General features: G+C 39.1%; 1 protein-coding gene across 3 annotated transcripts in view; it reads right to left on the reverse strand.

Moving 5' to 3' along the window:
- Positions 1 to 2,557: 2,557 nt before the first annotated feature.
- Positions 2,558 to 23,782, reverse strand: part of larp4b (La ribonucleoprotein 4B) — a 95,247-nt gene continuing 74,022 nt past the window's right edge. For all 3 annotated transcript variants that reach the window (XM_059971905.1, XM_059971906.1, XM_059971904.1), the window contains 4 exons: positions 21,081 to 21,257; positions 15,762 to 15,895; positions 12,577 to 12,688; positions 2,558 to 6,812 (listed from right to left, as the gene is read on the reverse strand). In XM_059971905.1, coding sequence (XP_059827888.1) covers positions 6,519 to 6,812; positions 12,577 to 12,688; positions 15,762 to 15,895; positions 21,081 to 21,257 — 717 coding nt within the window. In that variant the 3' untranslated portion in view covers positions 2,558 to 6,518. The remainder of the gene's footprint in view (positions 6,813 to 12,576; positions 12,689 to 15,761; positions 15,896 to 21,080; positions 21,258 to 23,782) is intronic.

Here is a 23,782-nt window from a genome sequence, read left to right on the forward strand (position 1 = left end):
GAAAGATACTGAGACGTTGACACTCAAGAACTGAAAGCTGTTCACCCTTTCACCCGCTAACCCCCTTAATGAGGATTGAAGGGTAATCATTTCCCTGATCTTCCTGGCACTGAGGTTGTTATTGTGACACCACTTAAGCAGCTGATTTATCTCACTCCTGTACACCACCTTATCACCATCTTGAGATTATACTAACAATGGTGATGTAAATCAACAAATTTATAGAAGTCATTTGAGCAGCAGTTAATGTGACGCTATTACAGCCAGGGGCGTTACGGAGTTCAATTCTAGTGCGTTTCTGTAAAGAGTCCCTGTACATCCTCAACATGGAGTGCACAGACTTCATCCGAGTCCTCCAGTTTCCTCCCCACAATCCAAAGATATACCTGATGGTTAATTGGTCATTGTAGATATCCCCCAAGGTGGTTGTAATTTGGTGGGGCAGCGTGGCTCGAAGGCCAGGTCCTACTCCATGCTGCATCTCTAAATATAAACAAAAAGTCAGCATTAGCTTGAGGACATGATTACCCAATGCTAGGGTGCTTTGGAAGGGTATTCAGTTGCACTAAGCAGCCAAGTTTATAGGATTACTCGATAAAGAGATGGGCTACAAATACACATATTGATGATAAATCAAGTTTCTGGTTGCTTATAAGTGTAATTTGAACACTAACTACTGAAATAATTCCTTCCACAACAGGGTTCCTCCTGGACTTTCGACTGTGAGTTCCCAGTTGTCTCTGCATAGATTTTTTTTCCTGGATTCTTTGAACCTCAATCAAAAGGCAGAACAGATGGTGCAGCCAAAAGAGCTGCCACCTCGTGTCCAAAGACCTCCAACTCAATCTCTGTGGTGTTTGCACATTCTCCTTGTAGCTGTATGGGCTTCCTCTGGATTTCCCCAAATCCCAAAGATATGTTGGCCAGAAGGTTAACTGGCTGTGATAAATCACCTTTATTTTGTAGGTGTGGGTAGTTAAACTATGAGAGACATTGTTCACTTCCCACAAATAATTGCCAAAGCATGGAAATTTGTGCCAGCCACCAAGCACCCATTGTATTCTCTCCACATTTTCAACCACTCACTTGCACATCAGTGGTCGTTTACCATAACTAACTTATGAATCCAACATCTGTGGGATGTGGGAGCAAACTAGAATGCCTATGTGGGGAACCCAACAGTAGTCACAGGGATAACATGCAAATTCCACAAAGCTGTCACTGGAAGTCAGGAATGAGCCCATATTGCTGGAGCTGAGAGGCAACAGCCCTACCAGTTGACTCCATCAACTATCCAAGTTACTTGGCTAACCAGTTACCCAAGTTTTGCAGATATCCAGAATTTGCCATCCAAGTTTGAAGTCATAAACCCTCAATGCATTTTAGAAAACACAATGGGATGCCAATGTGAAATGCAGTCATTTTCTAGTTAAGCAATCTTCTATGATTTAAAGTTGACTTACCGCTGGCATATTGCTAGAATTAAAATGCTACCCCTCATGACAAGTCTATTTACATCTACATTATTAAAACTTGAAGATCCACTCTTAAATAAAAGAGACCCAAAGGTTGATGTGAATAAGTTTATAAAATCTTCACCCACTTATACTGACCATTTCTAGTCAGTGTTTGACAGTATGCAAGTGCACAAAAACAGTGTTTGTGCACTTTATTCAATTATTCCTGGGAACAAAAATCATGAGGTAGCCACAAGCCACAGCAACTTGTACTCTGCCTGGGCAGGTCAGCTCAGTGCATTTACACCCATTTCACCAATAGACAGACCTGTCAAGTTTAGCTCCAAAAATCCAGAAACCCAATTACAAAAAGATGCAGATTCCTAACTTGGTGCTAAAGTAGTGTAACATTGTGCATGTGGAAATACAAATGGCTGATCCTGCATATACACACGCTTATTTTTGAAACAGCCAACAAGCTTGCTCAGAGGTCAATTCCTTGCCTTAGCAGCACATCAGGGTGAAAACCCGGCTTAGAAGTAGTTTTATTTACTAACTTGCACATCTAAATTTTGATTTACTTCACTGACTGCACAAGACAGGGTGACAACTAGGTCTTCTAATATTTAATGAAAAGTCAACTGAAGCAAAAAAAAATATTAAATTATGACCCATTGAATCTCTGCTTGGCATAGAGCAGTAAGCTTGCTTCTCTCACTGAAAGCTCAATTTAGAAAACGTTCTTTTCCTACATCAGGTTTCAAGAAAATGGGAGAAAGATGGAGTTGTGACTGAAAACAATTAAGAGGATAGATTGAAGAATTTACTGGAGTGGCCTGCTTTGCTAAGCTATGTAGTTGCTTCGTTTGGTTTTGTTTCTACAGAAGGGCTTCCATGATTCCTATGCTATATTTTAATTAACCAATCTTACTGTTCAATTCAGTCAAGCCAGTTAAATCACAATTTAAAAGGACAAGTGGGCATTCATGAGGATTCCAAGATCAAGCTGTTATTAAATTCTCAAACACTTGTGTGACTAAAACCCTAGTGAGTTGGGTGGGAGGAGAAACATGAGTGAGCCCAATGTGGAAAGCACAACATATAGGCAAACCCATCAATTTTTATTTTCACAACAATGAGCCAAAAAAGAGAAACCCCCAATTCAAACATGATACAACGTTGCAAGGAACATGATTAAGTTATAATAAAACCAGACCTATCAATTTTTCTTGGGAACAAAATTCAATAATTAAGTGGAGGATGAAAGAGACCATTTTAGTCATACATTAAACATTTAATTATTTAGTACAACACATGTGCCAGTCTAAGCACACCATATTTAATTGGACCATTGAACAAAAATTCAACTCAATTCCAAGTTAGAAATATAGTCAAGCAAAACAGCATTCAAGAAACCGGTTTGAATTTGATATTTTTGAAAAAGTATGCGATATATTGCCCATCATATTCTCCGTATAATGAAATTGATAAACTTTTGCTAGAATAACTTCTCTCAATTTGCTGAAATGATCCTCATTTCAAACTTCAATCTTGAGATTCAAACATTAATTAGCTAAAACACAAATTTACATGAATAGTCCAAAAGATGCCTTCAGTTTTGCTTTGTCCTAGGCTGCTCGAAGTAGTGGTCCAGATTTACCTTCCATCACCATTTGTTACTATGGCATAAGTCCCATTATTTAATACAGTCAATTTTAAAGCTTAAGAACTTTAGTGTGCATTTAGTGCACACAACTCAGTGTTCTTTGGGTGCTAAATTACCACAGTCCATTTTGCTCTATGTAATGTAAACCTAAAGTAGCAGAAGTAACTAAAAATGCATGTCATTTTTACAACATCATATTTATATTATAAGATAGCATGAAATAGAATAGTTGCATTATAGAGATCAATACCATTCATATTGCAGAGAACACTAACACAGGAAATTGATTTTACAATTGCTAACTCAATTTATTTTCAGAAGCTACATTTTCAAATGAGACAGTTTTGCATTGTATGACACAAAGAAAAATTAAATTACCAATAGTTTACATGTAAGCTTGATTCCAGTTCGTATTGCAGCATTTTAAGACAAAACAAAAAACCCTCAATGCTTCCAATATTTATCCTCCAAAGCAGGTTCTGCCATTACCTCCCCTTCAATTGTCCACTGTTAGTGTAATTGGTTACAGTACACAAAATTGCAACAAGCTGAAGTAAATACAGCAACAGGCATCATCATGGCCATCTCCTGCATTTATAAACTGCACTACATGCAGACAGACAAAAGGGGTCATTATGATTGGCTGCAACAAATATTGTTAACAGCTCAGTGACATATCAATTGAACAGTACTATTGTGGCATTCACAATACATCATGTGGTTTTGATATCTTCATCTAACTTTATTGAGGTGCAACACAAACAGGTAGCTGTTTCATGTTGGTGGATTTACTAAGTTTTAGTGCTTTATCCACATGAGATTATCCTGCCTCGCTCACGTTTACACCTGTGTGTGTGTGAACACAGCAAGCCTCCATAACCGTGACAGATAATTCAATTTCAGCTGCTGTTATGAAAATAACAGTATCCACTACAACTGTCTAATCAGATATGATCAAACTCCATGCTCTGGTAACAGAAATCAAGTAATTGTGTGCCCTTTACTAAAAAAAAACAGCAAATAATTAATAGTGCACTCACACTTATAGCAGGATGCTGAACATCACAATAAAAATGTACCAGTTGGCTACAAGATAATGAATTGGTTGTGTTATTGAGCAGTTCTCACTGGATGCAGCCGTTGATCACCGTACTTTCAGCAGCCAAGCAAATTCACCCACAGTTGACTTTAACCCTACACAAATTGTCAAACTGCTGCACACACCGACCCCAGGGGAAAGAGCACGCTCAGCAAAAGAAAATGTAATGGCACAAATGTTTCAATTATTTTCTACCTCACGATTATATAAAATTTAAGTCCGTACATAATTTCAGCTTGTTTGGCGTGTGCATTTTTAAACTGTTACCTGAGATGTTAATGATTCAAAATAATGATGCAAATTACCAGGTCATTCTTTAGAACCTGCTCAATTAGTTTTTAGGGAAATGGGTGGAGGAAAATGAAAGGAAAGATAATTAAAAGGCCATTTACCTTACTGCTGATTTTCCCCAACTTCCCCTTTAGCAGTGAGCACAGGATCAGTTTAACACACCAGGAAAAAAAATCCAGACTACAACACTTAATTTTTGCTACATCCAGCTCAACAGCAACATTGAGGATATGCTAACAATATCAATATTTTATATCAGTTTTTAAAGGTACCTTTTATATGTTCTGATTATTTACAACTGTACAAGCAAAGCACACACTTCCAAGTGCACAAGTTTAATACAGTATTGACTATCTTTGCATTTACAGGGTTTTTAACAATCTGAAAAAAGGATCCCAACTTTTAAGATCTTTCATAAATTATATTACAAAAAAATGCTATTTACTGCTAGCTTGCACACATCTGATTTACCCAGTAAGACTAGTGACAGTAGATGTAACTGAGTAACCTTATCTTGCCCATTCCAACCCTCTGGGTCAGTTATAGCAACATCTAAATCTGTCTCGTACAAAAGTTAAGGCAAAGTCATTTTCAAGTTTAAAATGAAATTCAAGTTTCTCATTTTGACACTGGATGGAAATTAATTTATACCATGAAAAGAACACAGTTGTTGAAATAATAATAACCTTTATGGAATAACTTACCCATTTTCTCCTATGACTAGCAAATTTGTGCCTAGTGCTGTACTGCTCTCTTTGGAAGCAGTTAAGTTAGTCTGGATTACTATGACCACTAGCCATAGGAATTTAAAAAGCCAATACTCCTGTGTAGCAAAACAAGAAGCATCCACATATCACCTGCAATATTAGTAGAAGGCAGTAGACTCAGTGCACTAGTCCTTCAACATTATATTTTCTTTAAAAAAAACTCAGCAACTAATCTAATATTTTACACACAGCAGAGATGAATCGCTATTAGAAAAAAAACTGGCAAGACAAAAACATGAAAATTCTGGGGAATTCCACTCCAAACTTTAATTCTCACCCCATTTCAAGTACTCTGCAAGTACCAAATTAGAAAGATGCCAGTGTATTGACTGGGAGTTCAGTTTCTTTTTTTAAAAAAGCACTTGGAAAAAGAGCATTAAAAATAAACAAATGTCATCACCTATGTTAGAGCACAGAGGTACACAAACCAGTCTTTTGCAGTGATTCATAATCACTATGTGTTACACATTAGACAGTAGCCTACTCTTGTCCAAAGATCAACTGCCCGCTTAGTGCAAAAGTAAACTCAAGCGTCAAGAACAATGGAAACTCAGCCATAACAGAAAAGAAAAATTCAACAGCTTTTTATTCCCTGTTAAAATCTACCATCCAGGTTATTACTCCAATTAATTCCCACAAATGCCTAACTGGTTTGAGATTTTTTTTTGTACTTCAAGCCACTAGCCTCTATGTAGAAACAAAAAAATATCTTTTTCTATGTCAGCACTCGCACACTGATCACATTCTGCACTAAATAGATTTGTGGAATAGAAAAACCACCTGCAACACTGCTTAACACCATGAAAGCAGACCCAACGTCTACTGCTCCCCATATTTTATCCCTGTATAATTACAGAAAACAAACCACACATAACATAAAAGACCACGTTCTGGCCCGCAGCATAATGTTCAAGCCAGTTTGCTGATCATGGTTCCATTCACTCCCCCTGCCTTCAATTAGTTAAAAAATTCTTTTCCCAATCTATTATTGAGCAAGAGATTAAATTACAGTAGACATTACACAATGTTTCACCAAATTTTGAAAAGTGGCACCCTAAGGCAAGTAGTATTACACTCTCACTCCCAATAAAAAAGTGCTTTTGTTGCCTTCAACCACTTTTCCAGCAACCCCATTATTTCAACAACCTCTGTGCTCTGATTGGGAGACTTGGGGAGGGGAGGGGGAATTACACTTGAACAGACCAGCCCCTTTAACCAATGCCACAATTTCTGCACCTTCAGTTGGGTGATTTTGGGGGAGTATGCTGCTCTTTATTTGTACGCTTGTTGATGCCCTGAGGGGGTGTTCTTCGACCCGATTGTCTTCGCTGCTCTCTGGGCTTTCCTGGGTTTGCTTTTCCAACAGGTAGGTCTTTGTGTTTAGACTCTTTATCAACTGGTTCCTCCGGAGCTTTTTTGTCATCTTTGTTGTTGACTGCAGTGTTGGGTTTCTGCTCCTTCTGTGGTTGTAGTGTTAAAGATTCTTTAGCACTTCTCTGGCATATCTCTGCGTAACTAGGCTTTCGAAGTTCCTGTTAAATTACAAAGAAATCAATTATCTCAAGAGCTTGCATTATTTATGGTGGTAATTTCTCACAGGGAAAACAAACATTTATTGATATTTATTTAGTAATAAATCACTGAGTGGGCCCTTCTGGCTCTTCCCCAGCAACTCCTGACAAATTTGATTAACCCTAACCTAATATCACAGGACACTTTACCAATTAACATACCCTGAAGGACTGCGGAAGAAAACCGGAGTACCTAGGGAAAATCCATGCTGCTCACGGAGAGGGTGTACAGACTTCCTCTAGAATGGCACCCAAACTGAACTCTGGAGCTGCTGTAATAGTGTCACGCTAACCATTACACTACCATGGTGCCATGTTTTGAACAACTTAAAACTCATGCGAAGAACTTGCAGTGATTCAGGACATTTTCTCATTTCAATTTCACAGTAAATTAGAGCTGATTTGAACTGCTAAAACTATTGTCATGCTTAATTTTATAATAGATCACAGAAATTTTAAAAATTATTGTTTATGAAGAAAATTAATCAAGACACCTATGGCTGTTTCATGTTGAATATCATGGGATCATTTATACTGAAAAATCAAATGGGGCCTTAATTTAAGGTCTTTCATCCAAAAGATGGCTTTTAATTTACAATTATAATCGCCAGAAATGAAACACCCACACCATGCTGAAATTTGAAGACATTATTTCCATTTTATTGATACAGCAGTCCTTGCATTTGTGAACAAGAACGTGTGTTCTTCTTCTGTGTGTTGATCTTCTGACTTAACTCTAGGGAGATATCACCTGAGAGCTATGCCAACATAAAAAGGATACTAACAAAAGTTAAATTTCTCTTCAAATCACAACATGGTGTGCAAATTTTGTATGCTGCTAATGTCTTCCTGAATAAACACATTCCTAAACAAATATGTAATGCCCACATCCATTTCCTCAATCATGATTTACAAAGTAGCTGTCGGACGGTTAATATTTATTGCACAATCTTGTTCACTGATTCAATGACAAATCTAAAATTGCCCATTGCATTCAAAACATTCTGAATACTCCTTCATGGGACCTTTTATCAGAAACAGCATGACAACTCCCAATTCGGAACATGGGATCAAACCATATCATAAATATCCAGTGTGTCACTTAAGCTCCCCATCCTACCCTCAGAAACTAAGCTTAACCATGTCCATGATACTTGCCTACTTCTAAATCAGAATATACTACTTAAAACATGTCTGTCTAAATTTGGCAGTTTCGTAAAATGCTCAATTTAGACAAATGCTGGTGGAACTCAGCAGACCAAGCAGCATCTATGGGAAATAGTACAGTCAACGTTACGGGCCAAGATGCAACAATTTAAATCTAACAGAGGAATAACAAGTTGCACTTCAATTTTGTGCTCTTAAAAAAAATGTGCAGTCTTACTGACATGATCAATCATGGCCATTAGGTCCCAATCATATCCATGTGCACCAGAAGAGGTTATTTCAAACTGTCAGCATGTTTCAATGGCAATGTCAAATTTGCTTAGCTCTAGATGCCCGAGTGCAGCTTAATGTACCTCCGAGGAAAAGAATCTTCTGAGTACAAACCAATTTGAAAAATAAATTTTTACGACTTTTCCAAATTATTCTTTAAATTCATAAATTTCAAATATAATTCATTCAGGGCACCTCTTAAAAAGTGAATGATACTTTTGTATGGGATTCCAAAGCTTGCCTTCCATTGATCCAGTGCCATAAAGAAAATATGCAGGAAATTCAAGTGAAGTAGGATGGACTTGTGTTGCCTGAATTGACCGCAAGCTTCCTGCTGCTCATTACTTGAGTTCACATCCCACTCTGACCCATTAGGTCAGAGATGGGTCAGGGTGGGATATACTGTTATAACTAAGCCCAATGCAAGCTGGAGAAACACCACCACCACCTAATCATTTGCCTGGGAATCTTGCAGCAGTTGAAGTAACTGCCTTCATCAATCATCCATGTTAATAGTTGAGCCTGTTCTCTTTCTGCCCCCACCCTTTTGGAAATGAAATACATTCCCAGCCTACAATCATCCTTCTCTGTATTTCAAACTCCTAAATTCTGTCTAAATTTTCAAGCTTCAACTGCTCCCATCCACTCATTGATCAGATGATCTCATGTATAGTTTATCCACATTGTTTACTCCAGTACTGCCCAAGATACTCCCTCACCTCACTCCAGCAGATTAACAAGTTTCTTTTTTCTCTGCCCCAACCTGAAACATTAACCATTTCTTTTTGCACAGATGTGGCCTGACCTAATGACCATTTCCAGCACTATTTTGTGCAGAAAAATGATGGAAGGAAGATTCACACCAGTTCACAGCTTGAAAGTTGATGGAAATACCTACTATTGAAGAATATTACAGCAGTCACAGAAGTGGGCATTAGATGTGATTAAAACATGTCCAAGGCTCTCATTTATGGCAATTGCAAGACTTCACTGAACACAGGTAGACCATGAAGGTTCATATTGTTTACAATAGGATTAACAGTCTATTTCACAATATAGGTGCCTTCTGTATTCATTGTAGGCACCTGAAGTACAAATCTGAGAGAAAGTTAGCTCACCAGGAGTACCATCTATACAATTCATCCCAAAATATAGTGCAAGCTCCCTCAGTACCAGTTTTAATGCTTATTTTGCCACTTCCTCATTGATGGCACTTCAGCAAAGATGGAAAAACTACACTTGCACTGTTCTATAATTTAATTCCTGAATTTTCTTGAGAGCTGTCAACAATCCATCATGGAAACAAGACTCCCCTCCACTGTCTCTTCGGAACCTCTCACTACCTCAGAAAGGCAGCCAGTATATTCAAAGATTCCTCCCACCCCTGACATTCTCTTCTCCCCACTTCCCACTGGAAAGATACAACAGCTTGAAAACACAGCACCAGGGACAGCTTCTACGCCACTGTTACGATTCTTGAATAGATCTTTCTTCTCTATGCCAAAGATGAACTCTTGACCTCAATCTACCTCATGTCTCTTACACCTATTGCCCAACTGCACTGCACTTCCTCTAACTGTAACGTTACACTCTGTTACTGCTTGCCCCTTTTACCTCCCCACCATTGAGCACATCTGCATGAAACATTGTTGTGGAAAGGTAGTGCAAATCATTATGGACACCACCACCCAGGAGATGCTCTTCTTGTTGTTGCCATCAGGAAGGTGGTACAGGAGTCTCAAGATTCTGTCAGGTTCAGGAACAGTTATTACCTCTCAACAATCAAGCTCTTAAGCCAAAGGGGATAACTTCACTTGCTCCAACAACCTTTGGACTCAGTTTCAAGGACTCCATCTCATGTTCTCAATATTTATTACTATTTTATTTATTTTTGTATTTGCACAGCTTATCGTCTTTCGCACGCTGGTTGAATGCCCAAGTTGGTGTGGTATTTCACTGATTCTAATGCAGATTTATTTGGTATGCCTACAAGAAAATAAATCTCACGGTTGCATATGGTGATGTATGTACTTTAAACTTTACCTTTGAAAATAACTATATGGGTGACTTGTCCATATAGGCAGGGACAGATGGGCTGAAGGGCTGTAATCAGGAAGATAGCACTCATTGAAAGATTGCTTTAATTTTAATTTCCAAATATCAGGTTAAACCTCCACAGTATTGTTTATAATGCAAGGTTTTCAAAGTCTTAAGTAAAATCCTGTCAAAACCATTAAGGAAATGTGGGGCAATTCTGATTACATTTTGCATTGCCATTTTTGTGCTGGAGTCAGAACTGTGTAATGCATGCAGTCTATTGACTACATGACCTTAGGGGTCTGTGTTGGGACTGCTTCTTTTTATGTTGTATATCAATGATTTAGATGATGGAATAGATCGCTTTACTGCCAAGTTTTCAGATGATACAAAGATTGGTGGAGGGACAGATAGTGTTGAGGAACCAGGAAGGCTGAAGGAGGACTTGGATTAGGAGAATGGACAAGAAAGTGGCAAATGAAATACAATGTTGGAAAATGCATGGTCATGCACTTTGGTATTAGAAATAAATGTGCAGACTATTTTCTAGATGGGGAGAAAATTCAAAAATCTGAGATGCAAAGCAACTTGGGAGTCCTTGTGCAGAACACCCCAAAGGTCATCTTGCAGGTGGAGTCGGTGGTGAGGAAGGCAAATGCCATGTTCACATTCATTTCAAGAGGTCTAGTATACTAGAGCAGGGATGTTATGTTGAAGCGTTGTAACGCACTGGTGAGGCCTCACCTTGAATGCTGGAAACAGTTTTGGGCTCCTCATCTAAGAAAGGATGTGCTGGTATTGGAAGTTCACAAGGATGATTCCGGGAATGAAAGGGTTATCATACAGGGGATGTTTGATGGCTCTGGGTCTGTACTCGCTGGAATTCAGAAGATTTGGGGGGGGGGGGGGGGAGATTTTATTGAAACCTTTCGAAAGTTGAAAGGCCTAGAAAGAGCAGATTTGGAAAGGATGTTTCCTATGGTGGGGGAAATCAAGGACAAGAGGGTGCAGCCTCAGGATAGAGAGGTGTTCATTTAAAACAGATGTTGAGAAATTTCTTTAGCCAGAGGGTGGTGAATTCACCAGCTCCTCTCAGACAGCTGGGTGTACTTATGGCAGAACTATCGTTTCTTGACCGGACACAGCATCAAAGGATACAGGGGTGAGGAGGGAGAAAGGATCAGCCATGATTGAATGGCAGAGCAGACTTGAATGGGTCAAATGGCCTAATCCTGCTCCTATATCTTATAGTTTCAATATGACTATCAGAATGCTATGCTTCATTTTGCCAATGTACAATCATTCCTAATAGAAACACCTCAGAACAGAATAAATTGCAATTTTTTTAAGAATGTGCGCAATCATAATTGATTGAAAACGGACGTGGGAGCACGGAGGAACATCTGGAAATCTCCAGGAAGACCTTCTTCATTGCTGCTGCGAGGTCCGGGAATCTGCTGGGAAGAACAGGCCCAAAGTCCTCGGGGCCGTGTTGCCGTTGGCGGGGCCGTCTTAATACGCTCAGCAGAGGATGGTGCTCGAAGAAGCTGTGCTGGAGGGGATGGTCGTCGGCTCGGAGGTTCAACGGACTCGGAGTCCGCTGCGGTCAGGTCGCTTTCGGTGTGTGCTGCGCCTGCGAGGCTGCGTTCGATGGAGCTTTCATTGTATGCTGCGTCTGCGAGGTTGAGACGGGCGGTGCCGTGGAAGTCCATAGCGGGCAGGGTATTCCCTTCTGCTGCCGGTGTGGGATGGAGAGTTTGTCGGGACCCTGGGCACTTGTGGAAACTGTGTGGTGATTTCTTTTGAACTTAATAGTCCTTTAACGTCTTTGGACTATTTTTACTGTGCCCATTGTCTGTTTTTTTTTTAAATCAATTATGCTATTGTTTGCACTGTTGTAACTATATGTTGTAACTAAGTGGTTTTGTGCAGGTCTTGTAGCTTTAGTTTTTGGTCTTGTTTGTCTGGTGGATTTGGAGCTCCTTTCTGGGGAACGCACTAAGACGGTAGCGCGATACTAATACACAGCAGCCTCTCCGGACTCTGGATTGGGGATTGCCAAACGTTATGTGGATTTTCTGGTGTAGTCTGTTTTGTCATATGCTTTTGTGATATCATTCTGAAGGAACGTTGTCTCATTTTTTAAACTGCATTGCATTTGTGGTTTCTAAATGACAATAAACAAACTGAATCTGAATCCTAGAATGTACAATAATGCAAAATATTAACTTCCTTTTTCTGAGACACTTACTGTGGCTGCACCATTGACTTGTACTGATTTACTTGCAGTGGAAAGAGGTGTGGTCAGTCTTTCTAATGGAGTCTGTGTCTCTCTCTGCTTGGTTTCTTGATTCTTCATTTCACTACAAAAACAAATAACACATTTTAGTTTCAATAATAACCACAAATGCTTTCCCTATCGAAACTACTGCAGCTCATGCAGGCCAAAATCTGACCACTGCAGAATGCAAAACAAAATCATTTCTTGATTCAATAAAGAATGATGCACGAGGTGTGCAAGACACTAATCAAGCTACTAAGGACAGCCATGAGTAATGCAACTGTGTCTGCGTGAAGTTTTAGATTAAAGTCCACTCAATGATTAACAAAAAGTAATCTAATCTCCAGCACAGTACTGCTCGAACTACTGAAATTCAGTTGAAACATTACACTATGTTCCTGCCTGATAGGTCAGTGTTTTTCACTGCAGGGTCTGTGAGCCAGTAGCAACTATGATCAACTCCAAATGCTTCCCTGCACCATTGTATTTCAAGCGTTTAGAGGGAACAAGGAAACAGTGCCGCAGCCAAAATGTGGAACTGGAGACCAGAACAGTTAGGGATTTGGGCAGATGATCTATAACCTTATAAACGGACAAAGTATAAATGGAGCAAATGGCATGTTTGGAGGGAATTGCAATTTATGATGGGTGATTTAAACATGACTAGTAAAATTGGCAAGGGGTGGTGTGGTAGGTAAATTTATGATCATATTACAGGACCTGCGAGGAATATTTTAGAGAAATGTTAATAGGTCTTGTAGGGTGTAGTGAACCCAACATTCTAAAATTCCAGATACTACATGAGGAAGAATGTCTCTGGTCCGTTATTAGTGGCCTGAATTTAAATCAAGGTAATAATAAAGTTATGAAGAGTTGTCTCCAGTGAACTGAGAAAATAGGTTAAAGTTAGTTTAGTATCTGGACAATGGCAGATATGTAAGCAGTTATTTCATGCTCAGCTGCAACTAAGCCACTATAATTGGAATAAAAAATTACCAAGAGACCAGGTTTTTATTAAACCAAAAACAAAAATGATGTATACAAAGTGACAAAAGTTCTTGCAAGGAAGGGAATTTTCAGGGATCAGAGTGCAGGGAGTTGATATGGAAGAGAGAAATATCAAGCAGGAGCTTTCATTTATACTGTATATAAAAATACTTCTCTGCCATTTGATTCCTAAATGGACATTGAACCGTTGGACACCACCTCACTGTTTTAGTATATATTATTTCCATTGTTTGCAAGATTTTTAATCTATTCAATATATGTATACTGCAATGGATATACTTATTATTTTGTTTTTTCCTTCTATATTATGTATTGCATTGAACTACTGCTGCTAAGTAAACAAATTTCACAACAAATGCCCATGATAATAAACCTGATTCTGATTTAAATAAGCTGATTAATTTGAACAATATCATCTGCTCAATGAAAAATTTAAACTTCATATATTGCTCTACGAACTTATGAATAACCAATCTTACATCACCTCACCTTCCATGATCTTGTATGTGTTTTATAGCATTTGAAATTCATTTCTGCATTTTTGAAGTGTAGGAAAGCAGCCATAAAGTAATGAGCAGGTGTTCTTTCCTGTGTTCCCTACTACAACGGTTTATCAAAGAATAAATATTAGACAGGCCAATAGGGATAAAAACACACACAAAATGCTGGTGGAACACAGCACACACAGCCCAGGCAGCATCTATAGGAAGAAGCGCTGTTGACGTTTCGGGCAGAGACCCTTCGTCAGGACTAACTGAAAGGAAAGATAGTAAGATTTGAAAGTAGGAGGGGGGAGGGGGAAATGCAAAATGATAGAAGACCAGAGGGCGTGGGATGAAGCTGAGAGCACCAGAGGGAGATGGAGAACAGACAGAATGATGGGCAGAGAGAGAGAGAAAAAACGGGGGGGGGGGGGGGGGGGGGGAAGAAACTAAATATAACAGGGATGGGGTAAGAAGGGGTGGAGGGGCATTAACGGAAGTTAGAGAAGTCAATGTTCATGCCATCAGGTTGGAGGCTACCCAGCCAGTATAAGGTGCTGCTCCTCCAACCTGTGTGTGACTTCATCTCGACAGTAGAAGCGGCCATGGGTAGACATAACAGAATGGGAATGGGATGTGGAATTAAAACGTCTGGCCACTGGGAGATCCTGTTTTCTCTGGTGGACAGAGTGTGCGTGTTCAGCAAAACGTTCTCCCAGTCTCTCAGGGGATAACTCTGCTTTTCTTCAGAACCAGGGATCTTAGATCCAGGTGGGAAAGAGACAGTCTTCACTTGTCTCATCTAAAAGGCATAAAGTACATCCAGCAGTGATTTATTCCCTCAGTGCTTCCACTGACAGCCGGCTGAAATTGTAATGCTGTTCCCTGGAGTGTGACTTAACTCTCAGCTACCTGCCTCCAGTCATAGTTAGGAGGGATTTTACAATTAAATTAAGAATGATAGAATGGTGGCTAGATATACAACTAAGCAGAACTGCTTAGTATCGTGAAGAGTTAAAAGCGTTATCTAAGCAGATAAACCTGATATCCACACATTAACAAGGCATGTTATCCACAACTGTTTTCTCCAGCTGAGAAAATAACAAAGTTGAATTCTCAGCTTTATGATGGAGTAGATACCAAGAGAATGAATCATTAGGAAGATCCATAAAAACAAGATGCATATTTGATTAACTAATTTCTCTCTTTCAACACCAAGTGCAATACACAGCTTACATATTACAGAGTTTTCCAAACACCGGAATAAAATGGAGATGTACAGGTATTTCTGGACTTTTTAAGCATTAACCTCATTCTGTACAGACTTTAAGTGACAGTACAACTTTGAGAATTAATGGTCCACAGAAAAATTCCAAGTAGCTAGCACATTAGGTCATATTGTGAGCAAAGACATCAATTAGCATCTTTCAGAAGGAAGAACTATGTAGGTCACTAAAATACAGCATTCAATGTTATGACACCCAACCAATTTCTTTCGCATGTGTTTCAAATTCTACAAGAGATACCAACACATTTCCAATCATTTCTGTTAGTGTAACTCTTTTTGATTATGCTCAAGTGTATTTAACCAAGTCCACAAAGGTATATGAATAATATTTGCTTCGAGAATGATCAGTACTACTTCAGAGGAATTAAATAACTTACTGAATTTCTGGAGAATGAGGTGGTGAAGGGGAGGCCTTTGAACTCACTGGCGGTGCAGCTGGAGATATGGATGGTAACGTCTCCCTAGGTATTCCCGAAGGAATAGTGTTGGTACTTGCATCAACATTTATACTCTTTAAAAAGAAAGAAAATCTCAGTTAGGCACAAAATAGCTGTTGCAGGAAGTAGCAGACTACTTCCTGTAGTTAAACAGCAACAGTCAAGCAACTATGTAACTCATCTTTCTGCTGGCAACTAAAATACTGAGCACAGTTATTTTTGAATAAGAACAATCACATGCCCATTGTTTCAAGTAATGTTGTTTGAGGAATAAATATTAGGCAGACCTCAAGAGTACTTCCTTTATTTCCCTCAACCGCAAAAAAGTAGACAGAAACTAATTTTAGTATCTCATGGACTTCGATAGTGTAGCTTCTCTTAATATTCTTAAAGCTTTCAGTTTCCTACAGAACTGTTTCTAAAAAGCTGCTATTTTACTTTCCATTCCTGCCCCATCTTCTCGTCGTATTCTAAATGTGCCCCATAAAACACTGTTTTCTGCAATACCAAACCTTCCCCTTGCTGTGATTACATAATGACAGATAATTGCTTAGCTACAATTCAGCTCAGTATTTTTGACATTGACCATCTTTAAAACTTTCTCAATGTGTTTAAATAATGCAGTAACATTTATTCTCAGGAATAAAATGTGGGGGGAAAAAACTGACTGCAAAATGTGGTTTTCCTGCATTCAATGCTGGCAGTGACAGGCACACAACTTCTGACATAACAGAACTGGACTATGACTTGCAATAAACCTCTGTTCCTTTATCCCATTGCACATGGGACAAAATGGCACCAGCTACTAACGGTGACATTTTATAGACAGCTCACAAAACTACGAGATATGCTAATGAATACTTTTTCTTAACTGTGATCACTGCAAGTCCACAAGACCTAGGAGTAGAATTAAGCCATTTGGCCCATCAAGTCTGCTCTACCATTCAATCATGGCAGATCCTTTTGTAATATCTATTACATGTTACATGTCTGCAACATGTAATTGAATGGACTAAACAACCTGGCCAGTTTGCAATCTCCTGGGGAATTCTGTGAACTAGACTGAGTGCAAGCACAGCCAAGGTGGCCAATGCTGGGGGTTGACACAGCATCACAGCCTGATAGTTACTTGGTGCAAATTAAAACAAAGAAATTAAAATTGTCAAGGCTGACAGCAGAAAAGACACAAGCACTCAGTGCCGCAAGCCTGTGTTTGACCGGTCACTTTTCTCTCTACTACTGTTGCAGAAGTTGTGGAACCCACACTGCTAGGTTTGGGAGCACATGTTGCCCTGCAGCTGTGGACTCAATTTCGGGGACACTGCAGTTCATGTTCCATGTTTTTCCTTACTTTTTTATTTATAATGACCAATGTGATCAAGGTATCAAGGCCAAGGGTATAGGGCAAAGCAGTGTTCAGCTCACAATTCTGTGAGGTTTACTTATTTCAGTGCTGAACTGACTGTGATTGTGGCCTGCAACCATCAGCACTCCTTAGCACCCAGAATGCATCCAGGAAAGTTTGAAAAATGTGTTGGCGGCCCTACTAGAGGGAGAATAACACTCAAGAAAATGAAGCTAGGCAATTGATTCATCAGTGGGGGAGCAATTTAGGACCAATGACCAACTTTTAGGTTTAGAATGGATATACAAAATTGTCTTTATGGTGGAGTTATTGGGCAAGGATAATTTTCATAGCATTAGACAGGAACTTGATTGGGAGAAGCTGTTTGCAGGTAAAGGAATACTTGCTTTTTAAAAGTGTCACGGGGAAGTTCAGTTTATGTTTCTGTCAAGAGTGAATGGCAAAGCTGACAGGATTAGGGAACGCAGATTCACAAGGAATATTGGGGCTCTGGTCAGGAAAAAGGAGGCAAATGTCAGGTGTAAGCAACTGTGATCCAATGAATATCTCAAGTACAAAACATGCAGGAGTACATTTGAGGATGAAAGGCAAAAGGAAGATGCCAGATAACTAATTTGCCAGAGATCAAGGGGAAAACCAAGAGATTATTGAGAGTAAGAAGGGTAACTAGGGACCACAGAGCTCATAAGGATCAATAGACAATAGAATATAGACAATAGGTGCAGTAGGCCATTCAGCCCTTCGAGCCAGCACTGCCATTCATAGTGATCATGGCTGATCTTCCACAATCGGTACCCCGTTCCTGCCTTCTCCCCATATCCCTCGACTCTGCTATCTTTAAGAGCTCTAACTCTTTCTTGAAAGCATGCAGAGAATTGGCCTCCACTGCCTTCTGAGGCAGAGCTTTCCACAGATCAAATTGGTCATCTATATGAAAAGCCATGGGAGACAGGCAAGGCCTTAAATGAATAGTTGTCTGTATTTACCGTAACAGTTAGAGAAGTTGGGGAATTCAAGGGAGAGAACAGCAATGTCTTAGAACACCTTCACATTATAAGAGGTGTTTGTGGTCTTAATGTGGAGGAATTTAAGGTGGGGGGTTTATATGGGAGGCAGGGTTTGAGTATCAGCACAACATTGTGGGCCGAAGGGCCTGTACTGTGCTACACTGTTCTATGTTCTATTTAATGCACAAAGGTGGATAAATTCCTGGGGACTGACCAAAGGTATCCTGGGACATTCTGGGGTTCTGGAAAAGATTTTGTATCACTATTACCAATGATATTTGATGATCATTAGAAAACTGGAGGGAGGCTAATATTGTGCCCTTATTCATGAAGGGCTGCAAGGACAAGTCAGACAATTACTGGTCAGTCAGCCTTGCAGCAGTGACGGGAAAGTTAATGCAGGGGGCAACTGAGAGACAGGATCCACCTAAGTTTGGAAAGTCAGGGTCTGATTAAGGATCAGCATGGCTTCAGATTTTTTTTTTGCCAAGGGTGCCCAGACGATTGATAAAGGCAGGACAGTAGACATTATTTACATAGACTACAGCAATGCCTTTGACATAGAAGCTGGTCTGGAAGGGGAGATCACATGGTATCTAGGATGAACTAGCTAATTGGATACAATACTGGCTTGGTGGTTAGAGTTAAAGGTTTATAGAGGAAAGCTGTTTATCTCAGACTGGAGGCCTGTGACCAGCATTGTGCAACAAGGACCGGTGCTGGGTCCATTATTGCTCATCATCCATATTCACGATTTGGATAAGAATGAAATCTGTATGGTTAACAAGTTAGTGTGTGAACCAAAATATTAATACTGAACAAAGACAGTCATCTAAAATTAAGCGTCTCTAAAACAAACTGGGAAATTGGACGAACTAATGGCACAAGTAATTTAACTGATAAATGAAGGGTTGCGTTTGAAGTAAAATTACAGCAGGATTCTTACACTAAAATACAGGGTCCTGGAATGAGTGGTAGAACAGACAGACCTAGAGTAAAAGCACAATTTTTTGAAAGTAACGACAAAGATGGAGAGTAATTAAGGCATTTGGAATCATTCCCTTCATCCATCAGGGCACTGAATACAAAAGTTAGGACGTCCTGTTACAACTGTACAAAGATGTTGGCAAGATCACCATTGGATTATTGTGTACAATTCTGGTCACTTATCTACAGAGCAGATGTAAGCTGAAGAGTCTAGTAAAGATTGAAAGATGTTACCAGAACTGGATAGATTGATTTTGAGGGGATACCGACTGCAGCTTTTCTCCCTGAAGTGCAAGAGGCAATGTAGTGACTATAGAGGTATGGAGATTCAAGATGGGTACAAACTAAATGGTCTGTCTCTCAACATAGAGGTGTATTCAACTAGCTGCAAGGTGAAAGGGGAAAATTTTTAAAAAGGGACCCAAGGGGTCAACCTGTTCAAACATGGGACAGAGCTGCCTGACAAAGTATATGGACAATTGCACGGTTTTTAAAAAAAAATTATTTGGACAAGTACATGTATAGGAAAAAGTTTACAGGGACACATAGACAATTGAGACCAATTCAGGTAAACAACTTGGTCAGCAAGGCTGAGTAAAGATGAAGTGTCTGTTTCCATGCTGTATAGCTGATAATAGCAAAGATGCATCAATAATGGTGCCAATTCTTAAAACTAATTTTAGACTGGAATATAAATTTAAGTGATGATCTTTCTAGAGTCCATTTATAAAGGAAAAAATACTACTCGCAGAACTTCAGTTAATTGTTCTACCATGTCTACGGCCACTTAGAGGCACTAGTCTGCAAAGCATTGGGCTCTGGCAACATGTCTACCTTTATATCCATTAGTTTTTCACCTTTAAATTATTCTCAACCGTTTCAAACTGATCCACTTTTGTCACGTCTTCCACCATGAATACTAATTCAAGTTATTGGCTTAAATTATCGACCATTTCTTCGTTTCCTGCTCTTAATTCTCACTCCCTTCTTCATTTTTCTACATACAGAAACATACACCGTTTTTAATCCCCCACTATTAATTGCCAATCCAGACTCAATTTTCTCCCTTCAAGTTTTGAAATCCCTTACAGCTTGTTCCTGAAAAGTTCCTAAATTAGAGTCCCTCTTTCTGATTGGGATAAATTTCGGCTGAGCGCTGGGACATCGCTGCTATAGTACCAGCCGCTGTTTGTTAATTGACCTTTGCTTTGGGCTATTTTCCCAAGCCATTTTAAACTTTATGCTTCCTTCATACCTTTATAATGTCTTAGAACACTGGTTTCTGACCAGATATATTCACCCTGATGCTACTTTTGGAATTTTACCAATCTGTGATCACTACTCCCTATAGCCATCCTATTGTAAGGATTCTTGTAAATTCCACTTACTACATGAATAACTAAAATAGCTTAGTCCCAGGTAACTTCCACAATGTATGGCTCTAAGAATTTTATGATTAGTCAAATATACATGCAGACTAACATCAGCCTTGATTAATTAGAATTCCTGCCTTTGATAGTTCCTAATTTATGCTTTGTCCTCCAGCAAGACTTGAGTGCTACAGGCCATATCCATCCAGCTTTCCCAAGTTATTCATTTCCTCCAACCAAATCCAGGTCAACGCATCTCATTACTCATCACTACATGGATGCTTTCCCTAACTGAAAATGCCAACCCACTTTTCCTTTTTCCAATTCTAGAATATTCAATAACCTGTAATTTCAGCTCCTCAGAGTCAAACGTCATTATAACATTTGCTATTGCTGTGTTTATTAAAGTTACCATTACTTAACAGCTCTACAAAACTTGAAAAACTGACTTTTGAACTTGTTCTTGCTTTTAAACATTTACAAATCACCTCAATACAAATGTTCCAGAGAAACAGAACTACCACAATACCTGTACTATCTGTGTCTTCTCTTTTGGAATTACTTTGACATTGGACAGTCTGTTCTCAAGAACTTCTTCAGTCTTCAGATTGCCTGCAGCACCAGGCAAAGGGGGAAAGTTGGACAATCCTAGTTCAAAGTTGGGTGATGGCGGCTTTGGTGGAGGAGGGGACTGTGTCTGGGATCTCTGCCAAAATAAAAATTAATTATAATAAGCACCTGTCCCCAAAATATCAGGAATTAAAACTGGTCCTGATACAAATTGCTCAAGAAATGAAGCCTTAAAATCAGATCAAGAAAAAAAAACATTGTACATGTTCAAATTGCAAACAATACCCAAATGCTTGTCATGAGTTTTTCAAAAAGCACTTAGAAGTGACCTGATAAAGGAATACAAATAAATAACAGATATAGTATTTCGATAGTATACTGTCTATCGTATCTATCAGAAAACTACAAGACATTGCATTGGGTCACAGAAATTCAGAGGCTGAAGAAGAGCTTTTTCACCCAGACAGTGGTTGTAATTTGGAACACAGAGCCTGAGTGGTGGCTGCAATGTTTTAATATCTAGGGGAGTATGTGTAATAAAGTCAAAAAAGGTGATGGACCAAATGTGCTAAATGGGAATAGATGTATTTGATTGCCAACACAGACGTGTTGCTTTTATGTGTAACTGAGCAAAATACCTAAAATTTTACAATACAAGATCTGACTAAATGCAAATCGCACTAAGGGATTAATAGTCATTTTGCATCAACCTCAGGAGATATGCTATGATACGTTAAAGTTCTGCTCCACCTTGGAATTACAAGTGCAGTAACTGCTACTAATAGGAAATGGACACCAATTTAATCTGTGCAAGGTCTTACAATAAACTGACCAGATCAGTTTGATAATGTTTTACTGAGAAATAATGTTAAAATTTCAATTAAACAGTAGCTCAAAATCAGTGCATAATCCTCCTCCCTGCAGCATTATTTATCTTAGATCCTCCAGAAATCCACTACTATTTTTTCTGTCCAAAGCAACAGAGAGGATGAAACCAGAAAGGAATTCAACACACAAAATAAATTCAGCAGGCCAGGCAGCATCTATGGAAGAGTAAACAGTTGACATTCAAACTGAAACCTTAATCAGGAACTCAAGTGTGACTGATATATTTAGCCATCCTTCTCTAACAAGGTTTCAACAAAATACTAAAGTAGTTAAAAAATAGTTTGTGAATTCTCCATGGGCAGAAATTATTCTACATATTGTATTTTAAAATTATCTGTGCCCCACCCCCACAAAAAGTGGGTATGCTGTAAAGTCACTGATTTTGGTTTCACTTTCCTTCCTTTTGATGACTGACTACCAACCCTCTGCTCTACCTCATTCCATGGTGAAACTATTCAGTAAATGTGCTCCATATTTTCAGTGTTTTGCTTAGCAAAAGGATTTTGCAATTTCATTCTCAATGCTTCATTTCACTTATTTAAAAGATCCTATTTATCTCATACAACCATAAAGTACTTCTGGTTTAACAGCAATTTCCATTCATCAAGGAAGAGATACAACCATAGAACACTGTCGGGGTCTGGGGATTCATCCACCCTAATTTGACTCAAGACAACGAATATCCCATCTTCTGTAATTTGTATACAGTCCACGAACTCCCTGCTGCTTTGCCTCACTTCTATAGAATGTTTCCATCTCCTGAGTACAGATGCAAAACATTTATTTAAGATCACTTCCATCACTATGCCTCCATCACTATAGATGACCACTGATTTCCAGAGGACCAGTTTTGTCCCTTGCTATTCTGTTGCTCTTAATATCTATAGAAGCCCTTAGGATGATTCTCCTTCATCTTGATTGCCAAAGGAAACTTGTGCCTTCTTTTAACCCTCCTGCATTTCTATACTCAAGTATCTACCTCATTTGCTTCCCCCCGTCTATACCAGTTATGTGCCTTTTTTTCTTAACCAGGGCCTTGCCAAACCTGTTATCCGTGCCTTTTATTGTGTCAGGAACATGCAAAACTGTACTCCCAAAATTTCATTTTTGAAGACCTTCCACTTACTAATTAGTCTTTTGCCAGAAAACAACTTGTCTCAATTCATACTTGCCAGATGCTTTCTGACGACATTATAATTGGCTTTTCTCCAATTTAGAATCTCAACCAAAGGAGCAGACCTACCCTTCTCCATGATGATCTTGAAAATAATGGCATTATGATTCAGTTTGGCACCAAATGCTAGACAGTGTGGGAGCATCTTCAAGTACTTAGCAGTGGTTCAGGATGCCATTTTGTCACTTACAGAAATGAGCAATGATGTCCTACAATGGGGGAAAAGGGCTAAGCCTGGTAAAACTATGAGTTTTATTTAACTTAGCTTATTCCTGCAGAGCCTGAAAAGTCACAATACGCTGGAAGAACCAGTGAAATTTAAAGAAGTTGCAAGACCGAGAATAAAGCAAATGTACATTGAGGATAATTCCTTAACTGGTTATGTCCAGTATCTAGCCTCAAGGAGAAAGATTGATTGGGCTTCCGATACCCCTCGGAGACAATAGCTGTTAAAGGGCTTCAGTTTTTTCTTCCTTGTATAGAAAGGAGGTTTTTAGCAAAAAAAAAGTCATTTAACGATGTGACTGTTACTCATCTTCAATGCAGGAGCCAACTACTTGGCTCACTCAGATCTCGATTCTCTGCAACATATTTCACCT

Source organism: Hypanus sabinus, chromosome 6 (assembly GCF_030144855.1).
Source record: "Hypanus sabinus isolate sHypSab1 chromosome 6, sHypSab1.hap1, whole genome shotgun sequence".
NCBI classification, from domain to species: domain Eukaryota; kingdom Metazoa; phylum Chordata; class Chondrichthyes; order Myliobatiformes; family Dasyatidae; genus Hypanus; species Hypanus sabinus.